The sequence below is a fragment of the Zootoca vivipara genome, chromosome 9 (assembly GCF_963506605.1).
Source record: "Zootoca vivipara chromosome 9, rZooViv1.1, whole genome shotgun sequence".
Lineage (NCBI taxonomy): Eukaryota > Metazoa > Chordata > Lepidosauria > Squamata > Lacertidae > Zootoca > Zootoca vivipara.
The window spans coordinates 41,564,971-41,580,723 of NC_083284.1; the positions used below are offsets into that span (position 1 = coordinate 41,564,971).

At 40.7% G+C, this 15,753-nt stretch overlaps 1 protein-coding gene across 1 annotated transcript in view; it reads left to right on the forward strand.

The window, feature by feature from the left end:
- GRIA2 (glutamate ionotropic receptor AMPA type subunit 2) overlaps positions 1 to 15,753 on the forward strand; it is an 86,480-nt gene that overhangs the window by 32,268 nt on the left and 38,459 nt on the right. Inside the window, exon 3 of the mRNA XM_060279132.1 lies at positions 8,119 to 8,358. Within this exon, the coding sequence (XP_060135115.1) occupies positions 8,119 to 8,358 (240 nt within the window). The remainder of the gene's footprint in view (positions 1 to 8,118; positions 8,359 to 15,753) is intronic.

The window sequence follows — 15,753 nt, forward strand, 5'->3', positions numbered from 1 at the left end:
AAGGAAGATATCAGCATGAAATGGCATTGCCAACAGAAACTGTGCATTGTAATCTTTGGACTTGACAATCCTTGGACTTTACGATACCAATACATATAGAAGAGATGATATGTTGCCATCAGGAACTCTGCTTTTAGATGTGACGATTAAAATTACAGTTTTATTACGTATCATGTTATGTTACTTTACAGCTAGTTACGTGTGTGTTGTGGTGTTCACTTGTGATTCTCAGCAACTGGCATTCAGAGGCATGTTGTGTCCCATCAGGCAAGGTAGAACATAGCAGTCATGGCTACCAGCCATTGAAGTCAGAGTAGACTATTGTGGCTACCCTCTAAAAAGTTTCTATAAAACTGCATCAATTATAATCCACTGTTCTATGTAGTTTCTTGCTTTGAACCTCTGATCTGGCATCAATAGATGGTCTTATTGAGTCTCTTTGGGTATATATGCAACATATAGCTGAATCATTCAAACACGTGCAGTTGTTCAATTGGTCTTAACTACTCTCAGTCCGAGTTAGGAAATGTGCGATATGGAGAACATTCAGAGTTCTGGAGCACGCAGTGAGTGGTGCTAAACAAAATGTATTAGATTCGACCAGAAACTTGCTAACTCCAGTGAGCAAAAATGTAAAATAAACTGTTAGAATAAAGGAAATAGATATTTAGACACACTAGGGTATAAAGTTCAAGATTACATGGCAAATGGTTAAAATAAACACTGAATAATAAATTAATAAAGCATACATGCACTATGCCTTCAGCTCATATTAGTGTACAGTGATATATTTTCATTTTTAATTTCAAAGACAGGTTTTATTTTTAGATGGCCTCCTCTCTTAATTGGCACTGCCATTAAATCACAATAATATCTTGTTCATCAAGTTGTCTTAATTAGGAAGATTTTGCCGATTTAAATTGCGAGTAAACTTTTATTGTGTTGGAGTTGATTAGCTGATAACTCAATAATGCCTGTTATTTTTACCACAGATGATGTGGTTTTGTATATTGTTCATGAATATGCATCGTGGTAATTATGCTCATTACTGCAGTGAATGTTAGAAATCAGACTGACATCACTGAGTATTAGCATTTATTTTTATCTCTCTGGGGCGTGATTCTGAAAACTCACCAGCCTTTAATAGCACTATTCAGTACTAATATAGCTATAGATCGTTCTTCAGTTATCTGGTGTCCTCCAGATGTTTTGTTCTACAACTTCCACCAGCTCCAGCCAGCATGACCATGGAGTCCAATCTGGAGGGCACCAGATTGTCAAAAGCTGTTATAGACTGTACAGAATGCTGCGCTACCATCCCAATCTCACAGAGATATATCAGTGGCTAGGTATTTCTAAATATATCACTGATTATTACCAACATTGGCTTATTTTCTCATCTGAGTGAGAGGCCTTAGGAATATACGAACCAATGATCTTACTCAGACTAAGGCAGCTTTAACATCTCTCTAGAGTTTCAGACAGAGGTCTACCTGGAGGTGGTAGGAATTAAACCTGGAACCTTCTGCAGGCAGCGGTTTTGCTCTGCCATTGAATTCAGCCCCTCCTACTTAAGGTCCGCAGAGTCATGAGGATAGAAAATCCCCATGCCTGACTCTGAATTGACTTCATTCTTGGAGATAGCTCCAGGAACTATTTAAATCCGTAGTTCTTTGGCTCATTTTGGAATCTATAGTTGGTTGAAGAGCCGCAACTTCTTTATCCTCAGCAGACAACAACCATGATCCAATTGCCCATTCAGAGAATAGGAATAGAATGGGACTTCTCCAGAAAAAGGGTGGAGAGACAGTGGGAGGAGGCTGTTAGGCTCAGGTTTAGCAGGGTATTTTAAAATAAAGTTCTAGACTAGGCATCCCCAAACTGCGGCCCTCCAGATGTTTTGGCCTACAACTCCCATGAACCCTAGCTAACAGGACCAGTGGTCAGGGTCAGGGAAGATGGAAATTGTAATCCAACATCTGGAGGGCCGAAGGCTGGGGATGCCTGTTCTATACCAACTATGCTTATAAGGATTCTAGGCACAATTGCCATTACTAACCATAATATGACTCATTAGAATCATATTGAACAGTGGCAGAGCTTCAATAATTTGGCAAATGAAATACAACACAGAAGCACAGAACTTGCCATTTCTATGGTGTCCTTTGAAAACAATTCTGTACAAGACTAGTATGCAAAACAATAGGTTAGGAATGGCAATTGTGCCCTTATTTGCACTAAAGATTTTCTTTTGGTCATAGAAATGTGTTGTTTAGTATATGGCAGTGGTGGGCAACCTTTTAGACAAGGGAGAGAGGAGCAAAAGATGTGACTTTTGATAGGACTACCATACAGCTAAAATGTCTGGGGAAACCCAGGCATATGACAACCCATATTGGCCCATATCCACAACTTTTGTGTCTGGATTTTCACTTTTTGAAATATGGCAACCCTATTTTTGACCACCTTGGCTATGCTATGTGAAGGAAAGGGCCTTGTGTCAGGGTGTGTGGGGCAACATAACAAAATTAAACAGGACAGTCAAGAGGACAGTGTAGATGATTGCATGTAGCCCAGAGCACTGGTGGAGAAAGGGGGTGCGGGGTTTGTGGCCTGCCCTGGGTATCATCCCGGGGTGTGTGTGTGACACCGCCATGCCCCCCTGGGATGCTCGCTGGCACCGGTGCTACCCCAGGGCGCTTGCTGCGGCCAGTACCCCCCCCCCCCAGATGCTCGCCATGGGTGTCTAGCACCACCCTGGCAGGTGGCTATCCTCGCCGGCATCGCTCCGGGTGTCGGAGCACCTTTCTCTGCCTCTGCCTCAGAGGGGTTTAATTTTGCTATGAAGGAGAGAGAAGGAAAATAAATTGGCTAATTGGAGAGACTCAAAGAGACTGGGGGCCCTTGCGTTGCTTGTTGCGAGAGTGAAGGAGGGTTGTCATATGTCCGGAATTTTCGGACATACACGATTTTGCAAAATATGCAAACTATTTTGAAATATGACAACCAGAGAAGGAACCCTATAATGTGCATAGAGTAGATAATTCCCCCTAGTTTTCATTTATTGGGTTTTTACTCTGCCAGTATAGGATTAGTCAGGTTCTAGAAGGCTCTTCTGTGGCTCACTTTTCACTGCAGACAGTTGCTAGCTTTGGTCTTTAATCCACATTCTGTAAGGCTGTTGCCAATAGAGGATTTAGCCTGACAGCTGTGTTTTCTTCCTGTTTTATTTTTTCCAAACTACTTCCCCCGCCTCCATGCACTGTTGTTTGCAGCTTGTTTTTGATGTCCCTTTGTAACATTTCTAACTTGGCTTTTTTAGCAAATGAAGAACCATTCTCAAAATCCCTAATTAGGTATTCAGTTGTTGGGTCTCATTTCCTGGCTGCTTTCTCTTTGTCTCCATTTTGAGTACAACTTGCAGCTTTTTATCTTTGGCCTTTCCTAACAAAGATGTGATCATTGGTCAATATTCCTTAGCGTTTTGATTACTTGTTCTCTAAAGGAAGCATTGTTGCATTGGGCTGAAATGTGTTCTCAAAACTTTATATATTTACTTCCTGTGATGGACTTAAGATGGATTCAAATTCAACCAGAAATTTGCATTTGAATATTGATAATAAGACTTCTTTATTATCAATATTCAGAGAAGTGTGAGCTTTGAAGGGTGGTGGTATTTTGATTTGTGTATTGTTTCAGAAAGTGTGAATTGGATTGGTTCTCCTTTAAATTAGAATGGATTCCAGTTTTGTCTGCCTCCCTGTCTCCTGTTTTAATAGCAAATGGCATCCAGCCTGTTATTTGAAACCAACACTTTTCTTTCTTTGTGAAGGTATGCACTCACTGTTATTTATACTAGTAGTGAGATCTATTATCTGAACTAATTTCAAGGGAACCTATACAGTGGTACCTTGGTTAGTTTATGAACAACTTAGTTTATGAACAACTTGGATTAAGAATGCTGCAAACCCGAAAGTAGGTGTTTAGGTTTGTGAACTTTGCCTTGAAAGCAGAACATGTTTCCGCTTCCTGTTGAGTGTGTTCCATTTGTAAATTGAGTCCCCCTCTGCTATGGAAAAGCATGCCTTAGTTTAAGAATGCTTTGGTTTAAGAAAAGACTTCCAGAACGGATTAAGTTCATAAACCAAGGTATCACTAACAGTTTGTTCCCTTCACTTTCTATGTAATATTAGTAAGAATGGATCAACAAGAGGTCATTGCCTCACAGTGATTTCTCAGTTTATTCTATGAGTGAATATGAGCAGTCACACATGAGAATGAAAGCATAGCTGCCAAGTTTTCCCTTTTCTCACGAGAAAGCCTATTCAGCATAAGGGAATTTCCCTTTAAAAAAGGGAGAACTTGGCAGCTATGGAATGAAAGCTGTCCATTTACAAAAGGTTTGTACGAAACGTGAGAGAGACCAATAACGGATACGATAAAGGAGGAGTCAGCAAACTTTCTCAGCAGAGGGCCGGTCCACTGTCCCTCAGACCTTGTGGGGGGCCGGGCTATAATTTGAAGGGGGGAAAAATGAACGAATTCCTATGCCCCACAAATAACCCAGAGATGCATTTTAAATAAAAGCACACATTCTACTCATGTAAAAACACGTTGATTCCCGGACCATCTGTGGGCTGGATTGAGAAGGCGATTGGTCCGGATCTGGGCCCTGGGCCTTAGTTTGCCTACCCATGTGATAAAGGGATATTTCTCTGACTATTCATATCAGTATTAACAATAAAATAGATACAGTAGCTGTATTGTAAGGGACAGCCTCAATTGATACACAACTCGGAAGGCTAGCTGTAGGGTATAGTGATTACGGTGCTGATAATTATTTAGGCAAAACACACGCACAAATCAAGAAATGCTGAGAGAAATTGGTAAGTATTAATAATATGCTTCATAATGTGCTAAATAGAGCTTGTGGTGCCAATCAATGGAATGTCATCAAGTAACGAAGCAAATAGAGGGGAAGAAAGAGAGGAAAGCAAAGAGCTGTAATTTGTTGCTAGGCAACACTTGGCCAATTTTTCTCTTATTTCTTGTGGGTTATCTAGAACCAATTAAGGAGACCACCAGCTCAGGGCTGGCCCTGCCATTAGGCAAAGTGAGAGGGTTGCTGCAGACAGCTGAGATGGGTTGTCATGAAAGGGGAGCAAATGATTAGTTATGCAATTATTTTTATTGTGGGTTTGTTTGTTTTTTTTACTTCTGGGAGAGGCAGAAGTGTTTTTGGGGTTATTATATTTTTGCTTCAAATTCCAAAATAACTTAACCGGCCTTGGGTGTTATGTACCTTGACCTGGAAGCAGGAACACCATGCTGTTCCTCCCCAGGTAGCAAAATGTCTTGGCAAGGCCCTGCCTGAGGCTCTGGTTGTCACAGTTTCACTGGGAAAACCATGGTTTACAAAGCCCTGCGGCAGCGAAAACTCAACACTTGATCAGTCCCAGTTTTAAAGCAGCAGCACGGCATGTGCCTAGGCTGGCAGAAGCTGAAGGCTCAGGATATAATTTGCTTAGAAAAGTCACATATAAAACCTCTACAATCTTCATATATAAAAACTAATATTTGTGATGATTATCTGGTTCTTTTGTGAGGAAAATGCATGTGGCAATAAGCTTTATTATTTGTACCACAAAAGTGTCATTTATCTCTATCCAGAACATGCTGCTTTCAATCTAGATTGATTCTAGATCGTGCTATCCACAGGGTAAGAGTTTACTTCAGGCATCCCCAAACTGCGGCCCTCCAGATGTTTTGGCCTACAACTCCCATGATCCCTAGCTAACAGGACCAGTGGTTGGGGAAGATGGGAATTGTAGTCCAAAACATCTGGAGGGCCAAAGTTTGGGGATGCCTGGTTTACTTCTAAACCACTGGTTCTTGCCCAGGTGAGGAAGCAAACCTTTAAATAAAAATACAACTAAGAGAAAAGCAAGCAAAGTACCCAGCAGAGACCCGGCTTATTTAGAAAATCTATTCACAATAGAACAGTCTTGCTAACCAGCTGTTCGGTGAACCACTGCCCTCTCAAAAAAAAATATTTTTGATTAATGGGTACCGTAGCTTGTTAAGGATGCTAGAAATTGTAGCTCACTGAGGGGGTAAACCAGTTTGGTGGGGATGATGTATGGGGTGTGCACCATTTAAGTGCATAGGACATGCTTTCAGTTAGATACTCAGTGTTGGTTCCTCACATGCCATCACAGTTGGGTGTGGCCAACCAACAGAGTAAAACAGAGACATGGGGTCACTGTATTCTCTAGGGGGCTTCACTGAGTTTGATTAGACAAACAGTGTCTCCACCTGAGAGATGAAAAGTCGTCAGAACATGTGGTGGCAACAAGATTTTAAACCATAAGTATTTTTTAACCATTGTGTCCACTTTTTTCCCATTTAGTAAATAAAAGTAAGGACTGTTTAGCACCTTGAAAACAAGCTGCATTTGCAGAGTCATTTAAGAGAATGACCCAAAAAGATGGGATGGTTCATCCAGGCTTTAATGATCAGCATTGTTTTAGGCTTTTATTGTCTGAGATGGTAATAAAAATGAAACGATCAGCACTCTATTTACACCCAGGAGATTCTTCTTCTTGCTCCATGACCTGAGGTGCCATAGAGAAGGACCTTCTTCTGCTGAGTCCTATAATGCTGATATTAAAAGTTTAATGAAACAGAGCATTAGAACACAAAGTGCAGTGCTTAAACTGCTCCTCTTGTGTTTTTATGTCCTTTGCATTAGTGTGAACCAGTATTTCTCCGTAAGTGCATAGAAATAATAGTTATAGTTGCTTAAAGGTTTTATAGCACAACATCAGCTAGTCCACAAGAGGCAATGCAAAGATAAAAAAGAGAACATGTAAATAATACCTAACAGAGTCATGTGGGATCAAAGAAAGTAGGAAGAAAGTGTTTGCTATGGATCAGCCATGTGTTCTCTAGGTAACATTTTTGGTTCAAAGGCAGCGATTTCAAGAAGGGAAGTCTTCTTGAAAAATCCTAAATTCATCTTTTTGTGAATGTTTGTTCACAGTCATTTTCTTCCTTTTACTTGAGTGGCCATTTAAAAACCTTTGTTCCATTCTTTCTTAAGGGATCCTAGCCAATTAAGGATCATATCCTGGGTGTAATGATGGTATGGAAACTCTAGGGTCAATCAGATTTGACGCTTTCCCGAGCATCACTAAGGATGAATAGCTAATTTGGACTCAAGACAGGTGTTCTTTATAGGAAAGATGACTAAAGAGCAGGGGGGGGTGCACCTTGGGATCAGACTACATGCTACCTTACACAGAAGTCAGTTTCTCTCCCGCCCCTCCCATTCTGTGGCAGTTCAGGGAGGAAGACCCATCAAACCATTTCATAAGCCACTTCTAAACATAGTTTAAAATGAATAGCACACATTTAAATTAGAAGTGTGCTACAATAATAAGCAACAATGTGGGCAAAATATGTCCAATATTTTTCAAGGTAGATGATGATAATAATCATCATCATCAAACTAACAAACAAACAAACTTCACCGTCGAGGGCAAATTAGATTGTATAGGGTAAGTAGAGTAAGGAATATGAACTGAAATTTCAGTTTTTCTAATGTCTTTGATGAAGTTGCAAGCTTCACAAAAGCATGCCTTTCCGTTTCATGTCTGCTTAGACAACAATTACATTTGGTTATCTGGAGCTGAACTTTTTGATTTTGCCTAAGCATCATTGCCACCCTTATTGATGTCATGTACATATCATACAGATGTCATATATGTGTGGCATTATTCAGGATAACGCTGAAGAAAACATGGAAGTATTTGGAGATACAAAGAGGAAACTTCTTTCAGGGATTTGTTTGAATAGCTTCAGTTTCTTGGCAAAATTGCTGATCAGTCTCAGCCAGTCCCTTCTCACCTGCCCTTACATTCTGAATTTGGTTGATCTGGTATATCTGGCTTGCTGTTCATCTGATTTTGTAATATTAATAAATACAACCATTCTCCCAATGTTTTGTCTGAAAAGTCTTCTTTGTAGGTGTGGGGGGCAATTGTACATTTTTCTGTTTAAAACAATGCAAATCAGTCGCACATTCTAAAATGTTTTCTTTTTGCTTGTTTCTCCTAGTTTGCTCCCAGTTTTCAAGAGGAGTCTTTGCTATTTTTGGATTTTATGACAAGAAGTCTGTAAATACCATCACATCATTTTGCGGAACACTTCATGTCTCCTTCATAACACCCAGCTTCCCAACAGATGGAACACACCCATTTGTCATCCAGATGAGGCCAGACCTCAAGGGAGCACTTCTGAGCTTGATTGAATATTACCAGTGGACCAAGTTTGCATATCTCTATGACAGTGACAGAGGTAAGGTGTTCTTGATAACTTACGGAAATTAATGTTGAACCACAAACCTAACTGAAATGATGTAGGAGCCCGAGAGTGCCAAGCATAACAGAGCAGAACAGTTTTGTAAGTTCTGGCCTTGGGTGCTTAAGGAGAGAAGGTGACTGCTGTAGCATGGTAAGTAGCAGACTGAACTGCCATCTGGATCTAAGACAATGATTAGGCATCTTTTTTCTTTCTTCCTGGAAAAATAAATAAATCAATGGGTGCACCTCTACAAGTCATTTCAAAAGGACTCCTGCAGAGGAAAATATTATGTTAGAACCAGTCCTTTGAGAGTAAAAAATGACTTTCACTTAAAAGTAATGGTTTTCACAGTATGAATTTCCCTAGGGAAACTGGGTCAGTTGTCATGTAGGCTCCCGGTGCATATCATCCGTCGATCTATACCAAGATGGAGAATATTACTAGCTAGAACCTTATTGAATTTTATTTGTAGTTATCCCTGTGGAAAGCTGTGACAGTGTTTTCATAAATGAAGAAAGTTCGCTGCAACTCCCTCCCTCCAAGAGCATTTTTATTTTTATTTTTTAAATAATATATTTATTGAAAAAATTTCAACATACAAATACACGTAACATTCTTTGTTCATACATTGCTCCAGTAAAAGAAAACCAAATACTGGAAAAATAAAGAAAATAGAAGAAAATACAAAAAGCATAAAACAAGGGTGGGAAAGAAAAAAGAAAGAAAGCAAAAAACATCTTATTTCTAACCCTTATTAATAACTTCCCGTCCCTCCTTTCCCAAGTCTAATTTATACCCATCTTAAGCAGCTCTCTCAATACTTCCCATATCTATCTACCAAGAGCATTTTTAATGGCAGCAGAATGTTTTTAAAAGATGGCTGGGGAGGGGGAGGCAGGTCGGGGGGGGGAACCTAGGTAAAAAGGGGGGGAAAGTGTGCAATATTCTGCTGTTAAAGTTTCTCCTTCCCCTTTCCTGCTGCATTGCAGCTAGAGGTGTCAGGTGGGGAGTCAGATACCCCTTTCAGATACCCCTGTTCAATGTTTGTAGGCAGAATCAAGGTGAAAAGCCTTGTCCATCTCAAGTGGACCTCTTCCTTGTGTAGGTACCTTTCACAGGTTATAACTTACCTATCCAACCATTCCCTCACTTTTTGCCCCAAGCACCTGCATCTCTAGAACGTGGCACTTGACTGGGGGTAGAGGCCATGTTTATTCCTATTATGTGCTTTACACAGGAAAATACCAAGCTGTGCCTTGTGAGGAAGGCAGGCATTGTTTGCAAAGGAATGGGAGTGTCACATACAGATCCAGTTTGGATATGTATTTTCATCTTGCTATGCTTTGGCTTAAGATCCTGATTAAGAATCTGCATTTCAATTTACCTGCTATTTACAGATGTATTCATGTTTGGGTTTAATACTAATTAGTGTTTTATTAGTATTAGGGTTTTAGGGAAAAGCTAACCAGACTGGTGTACCAGGGAAGGTTGGAAGCATTGGGGGCTGAAGAGAGTGTGTGGATCTGATGATCGTTCCTGACTTGCTGAAGCTATGGTCAGTTCAGTTCAGACTGAAAAGAGTACTTATGTATAAAAGCATTTCTGATTTCCTTCAAGCAGCAGCCTGCTCTGCTTGTCCTGATCCTTTGTATAAGGCGCTTGGTAAGGAGCTGTCCTTGAAAGGAAGCATTGTCCTCCATTATGCATACATAGAAGTACTATCTTGTTGAGCATGAAAAGTGAGACCAGGGAGGCGGAGAATAATTATGGCTAATTAATGTAAAGGCAATGTGATGTACAGCAACTGGTGTGTGTAATGGTGCTGGTTGGTTCCTCACGAGTAATCCGCTCCAAACTCTGTGGCTGGATTTTACAGAGTTTTATTATATACATATGTACAAGACAGAGCAACAAAAAAGCTCATGACTGTACTATCCCAAATCAGAATCCGGAAGCACCGCCCTTTGTGACTTTCGCCAACAGAACACACTGGGCGCTCGGAATCTCCTCTCTGCGCGCGTCTTTTCACCCCTCCGCTATTGGGGTGATGGGGCTGGTGGCGAACTCTCCCCACTGGAACTGCCCAACTGGGGGGCTGGTGCTGTCTCCTCCCCCTCCTGAGACTCCAATGCTTCCCTCTGGGAACCTACCGCTCTCAGCATCCTCAAGGCTCTGCACTGCTTCCTGAGGGTCAGCACCTCCTCCTACGGACTGCTCTGAAGCGCTGCCATCCCGGGCTCCTACTGCATCGGAGAGGCCCTGTCCCCACTTCCTGGACTCTCCGCTGACCCCTGGCGGTCCCCTGACAGTGTGATGCCCCAAAATGTAGCCTGTCTTAAACAGCACTAAGTAAATGAGGGAATTATTTACTGTATTTCTTTTATACCATTCTTTTTTAAAAAATGATTTTTATTAAATTTTATAAAAAGAAAAAAGAATAACATCCGTATATTTATACAGAATTATAACATCATAATTCAAAAATACAAAAATAGAAAAAGAAAAGAAAACAACAACATAAACATTCCATTTCCCCCCCTCATTTTAGTATGGGACTTCCCCGGGTCCCCCTTCTAGCGGTTCATTGCATATCATTCTTGGCAAATTCTATATCTTATTTTCCAGACCTAATTACATCATCCTTTTCTTAATTTTACATCTCGCTATAACATTCTAACCTATTTTCAATTATATCTCACTTATTTTCTTGACCTGCAACTTCACAATTGCTTAAAATTCTCCTCACACTTCAATTCTACAATATTTTTTGTAATAAATTCTAAATTTCTTCCATTCCTCTTCTACCTTCTCCTCCCCCCGGTCACGTAGTCTTCCGGTCAGATCAGCAAGTTCCATATAGTCCAGCATCTTCATTTGCTATTCTTCCACTGTTGGTATCTTCTGTGTCTTCCAATACTTTGCTATCAGTATAGCATATATTTAGAGAAAATACCATGAGCATTAACAGTTCATCCTCTTGGAGAAACTTTTGACTTTCTCATATGAAAGTGTTCAGGGTCTTTTGGTGTTTACGAAAGCCTTCTACCCATAGATTGCACAGGCCACTAATGATTCTGCAGAAATGAAGCCATTCTCCTTACAAGACCATTTAACAGGAATTGTTTTTGACAATATTGTGACATTAAACCACTGCAGAGGCAGCAGTGAGTTATGCCTTGGATTCGTTCTGTTGCCCATGTATTATTTTTCTGCTATGGAAACTGAGGCATAGGGAAGTGAAAGTTCTTATCCTGCAAAGTTCTTCATAGGATTGCTTGAAACACTGCAAAGTGACATTTAACTAGTCTCTATTGTCTGCCTTCCTCCTGTAAATATCCCTGAAATATCCCTGAAAGCCATTTTACAAGCTTCGTCTTTATTTAGGGCTGAATGATACATTATGCACAAGTGCAAGTTGGGTCTAACTCAAATTGTCTTTTCCCACACTAAAATATTGCAAAAAAAGTGCTGGATAAAGAAAGATCTCTCTCTCTCTCTCTCTCTCTCTCTCTCTCTCTCTCTCTCTCTCTCTCTCTCTCTCTCTCTCTCTCTGTGTGTGTGTGTGTGTGTGTGTGTGTAAGAGAGAGAGAGAGATTTTTACCCAGCACTTTTTTTTGCAAGATTTTTAGTCTGCTCCCTCCCTCACCAACACAGCTGCTTTCCCCTCTTGCAGACACACATATGGACAGCTATAGGTGAGGGAAACTGCTTAGAGGAGTTTGGGAATGGAAAAGTGTCAAGTGGGGCATACATGCACACTTTTCAGCTTCATGTCACCTCCTTCGAAGTTGGTGTTCTGGTTTGGTGTTTTTTTAAGGGGCCTATGGGTTTATTTGCACCAGTTTGCTTGTATAGTCCCTTTCTGCCATTCACATACACAAGCAGCTGCCTTGTGGGAGGAAGGAAGTTTATGCCCCTGTTTATTTTGCAAGCTCACCTTTGGGAACTACAATTCCCAAAATGCTTCATTGCCTCGTTAAAGAGCTTTGCCAAGCCATAAGACACTTTTAAAGGGCCCTTGACACACATTTCGGCCTGCTGTCACACTAAAAAGGCTTGTACAAGCGCCAGAAACTTATGTCTCTTGTTTTCAGCCTCCTAGAAGAAAATAAATCTCATTAACTGGGACAAAGCAGAAATGCTGGATTTACCTGTTAAAGGCATTAGAACTGAAGAGACACAAATATTTTAAGAACCAGACAGCTGAAAAATATTAATTGGCAATTATTACTTTTAATGGACCTGTCTAATAGGAGACAAAGGAAAAGAAGCAAAAAGAAGATAAACTCCTGCAGAATAAACACAGAAGGTGCAATAGGGTGCAAGCAGAGATAATTTTTGAAATTTTGGGGATGAACCAAGGGTTCTTGGCAAATGAATTTCAGTGATTCAGGTGCTTGGCAAAGCCTGGCTTTGTAAAAACAAAGACTTTGTCTAAATATGATTATTTTTATACTTCTGGAATTTGTTAACTAGGTTGACATTGTTAACTCATTAATGTAAGTGTAAATAGGTTGTCTTTTTTAGGGATTGTATTTGTTTTACTTTGTTTTTATTACTCGTTTTTAAATACCTTGAGTCTCTGGAAAAACAAGTGGGATAGAATTTTTGTTAAAGGTTTATTTTAGTCAGATTCCAGATATATTCTCCACTCAAAATAGTATTTTTAGGAGAGAAGCTATTTGGCGCATAAGAAAGCACCTTGAACACATCCCTATAATGTTTCAGTGTATTTACTTAAACCTTTATTTGTGGTCCATGTTTGGATTTTACAAACATTTCAAAACCTTGAGACCTGGAAACTTGTCAAAACATGAAAGCTCAAATTCGCAAACTTTGGTCCCATTTTTGCAAATTTCGCCCATTCTTAGGTCCATAACTGCCTGTTAAACTGTCAGTCATGTTTTTGTACTGAACATTTACTTTTCTATAGATTCCTTCCTCTTCATTTTCTCTTATCTTTAGCAACTGGGGATAGTAGTCAGGATCTCTGATGGAAAAGTAGGATTTTAGAGATTCCATGATACAATTGATTCCTCTGGTTTATTTATTTATTTATTTATTATTTGGGGGGGAGAATCACTCTGACATTTCACATAATTTCCTCATCCCCTTTGACAGATTACTGTCCTCACCAGGCAGTCTCATTATGGGCACTTGAAGTTCAGGAGTGTTTTCCCTTGTTCCAAATTAGGAGCTCAAAATTTAACATATTGAAAAGGAGGCTCATTATATTACATTCCCTGTTTCGCTCAATCCACCGCTTTGGATAGTATCGTGTCAACATGGACATGTGCAGTAGTAGCAGGAATCATACACAAGGAATTTTTAAAAAACCTTAGGGGGTCCTCTCCACACTCCAGAAGTAATTAACTTGTTCGATTACAGTGGCCCTTTTGACATTTTCTATAGTGTTTAACAAGCGGAACAATTTGCTAGCTTCTTCAAAGGTTACTTTGCAATAATTCTGCTCTCTGAAACTGTAGCTGCACTGCAGGATAGCCTGGGTTTTTGTTTTTTCATCATTTTGATCCATGGCAGTTTCTTTTTCTACGTATTGTAGGTAATCAAGGATTGTGTAACAGAACACACAAGAAAAAGTTTTAAAGGAGCAAGGGGAAGATTAGGGTGGGGCTGAGCAGCCACTCAACTCTGCATGCACATAGAAACTGATTGCAGAAGCATACCCTCCAATATTTCTCCAGTGAAAATAGGGATGCCTCATTCCATAATTGTAAGGGTGTTGTTGCGGCTACTCTTGAGAAACAAAGTCCGAGTCTGCTCTGTCTTTAAGAGTTTTATTGTGCATAGTATTTACAGTGCAGAGATAGCAAAAAACCATGACCTCTCAGTCCCTCGCAGAATCCGGGAGTGGACGCCTCCTGTTACACGTCCAGCATAAGAGCTTGGGAACCCCAAAACACCACCCCCTGACCTTCCGCTTCGGCGCACACCTTAAATCAGGCAACGGAAGCGGCTGCCTGCTCCCCTCCACCTGTTGGTCAGGGCGGTGCAAGGGCTCTCGCTGAGCCTCAACTGCGCCATCCCGCTAACTTCCTCATTGCTTCCACCTGACCCGCTGCTGTTGCTCTCACTGGTCGAGGTGCTGGTGTGGAGGGTGGGCGGAGGCTCCCTGTACTGAGGTCCCCTGACAATAATGATAATTTTACTATTTATACCCCACACATCTTACTGGGTTGCCCCAGCCTCTCTGGGCAGCTTCCAACATATATTAAAAAGATAATAAAACAGTAAACATTTTAAAAATCTTCCATATACAGGATTGCCTTTAGACAGCTCAGGGGGGTCAGATAACTCCATACCCCCAGTGAAAATAAGGACATCCTACCACACCCTCCAACATTTATCCAATGAAAATAGGGATGTCCTAAGGAAAAGCGGGACCTTTCAGAATCAAATCAGAAACTGGGACGGCTTCTCTAAATCAGAGACGTCCCTGGAAAATAGGGACACTTGGAGGGTCTGCAAAAGCAAGTGTTGGATCAGGACCTGGGAATGACGGACTAGAAACAAAACCTTGGGGTCAGAGTAGCTCAATGCAGATGTTGACCCAGTGTGCAGCAGCTGGAACAAAAGGCAAATTTAATGATAGGGATCATTAGGAATTGAAAATAAAAGTGCTGATATCATAAAACTGTTATAAAAATCTATGTTGCGGCCACCCTTGGAATATTGTGTACAGCTCTAGTTGCATCACCTCGAAAAGGATATTGTAGAGCTGGAAAAGGTTCCAAATAAGAAAACCTGAATGAGGAAATGTTGCAACATTTGAGACTTTTTAGTTAGAAGAAGAAGAGAAGTTCATAAAATGGTGCATGACACAGAGAAGGCGAAGAGAGAAAAAGCTCATAGCTCATGGACATCCAATGAAGGTGAATGTTGGAAGATCCAGCAAAGAGAAAAGAAAGGACTTCTTCACACAGTGCATAGTTAAATAGTGGAAATCACTTCCACAAGAGGCAATGATGGCCAGCAACCTAGATGGCTTTAAAAGAGGATTAGACAAATTCACAAAGGAGACGGCTATCAATGGCTACTAGTCACGCTGGCTGTGCTCTGCTTCCACAGTCAGAGGCAGCGATGCTTCTCTATGCCAGTTGCTGGAAAACACAGGAGGGAAGAGTGGCCTTGTGCTCCAAGAATGCTTGCAGATTTCCTACAGGCATCTGATTGGCCACAGTGAGAACAGGATGCAGGACTTGATGAGCTTGATGTAGCAGGCTCTTCTGATGCTCTCATGGTCTCATAAACAAATACAATTTATTGCCCCATATCCATATCTTGGTGACGTGTGAGAGAGAAGGAGCAAAAGAAAGAGACAAAGCTTTAGTTTAGTGCTGTCTTTCCACATGGAATTGTGCTCACAGT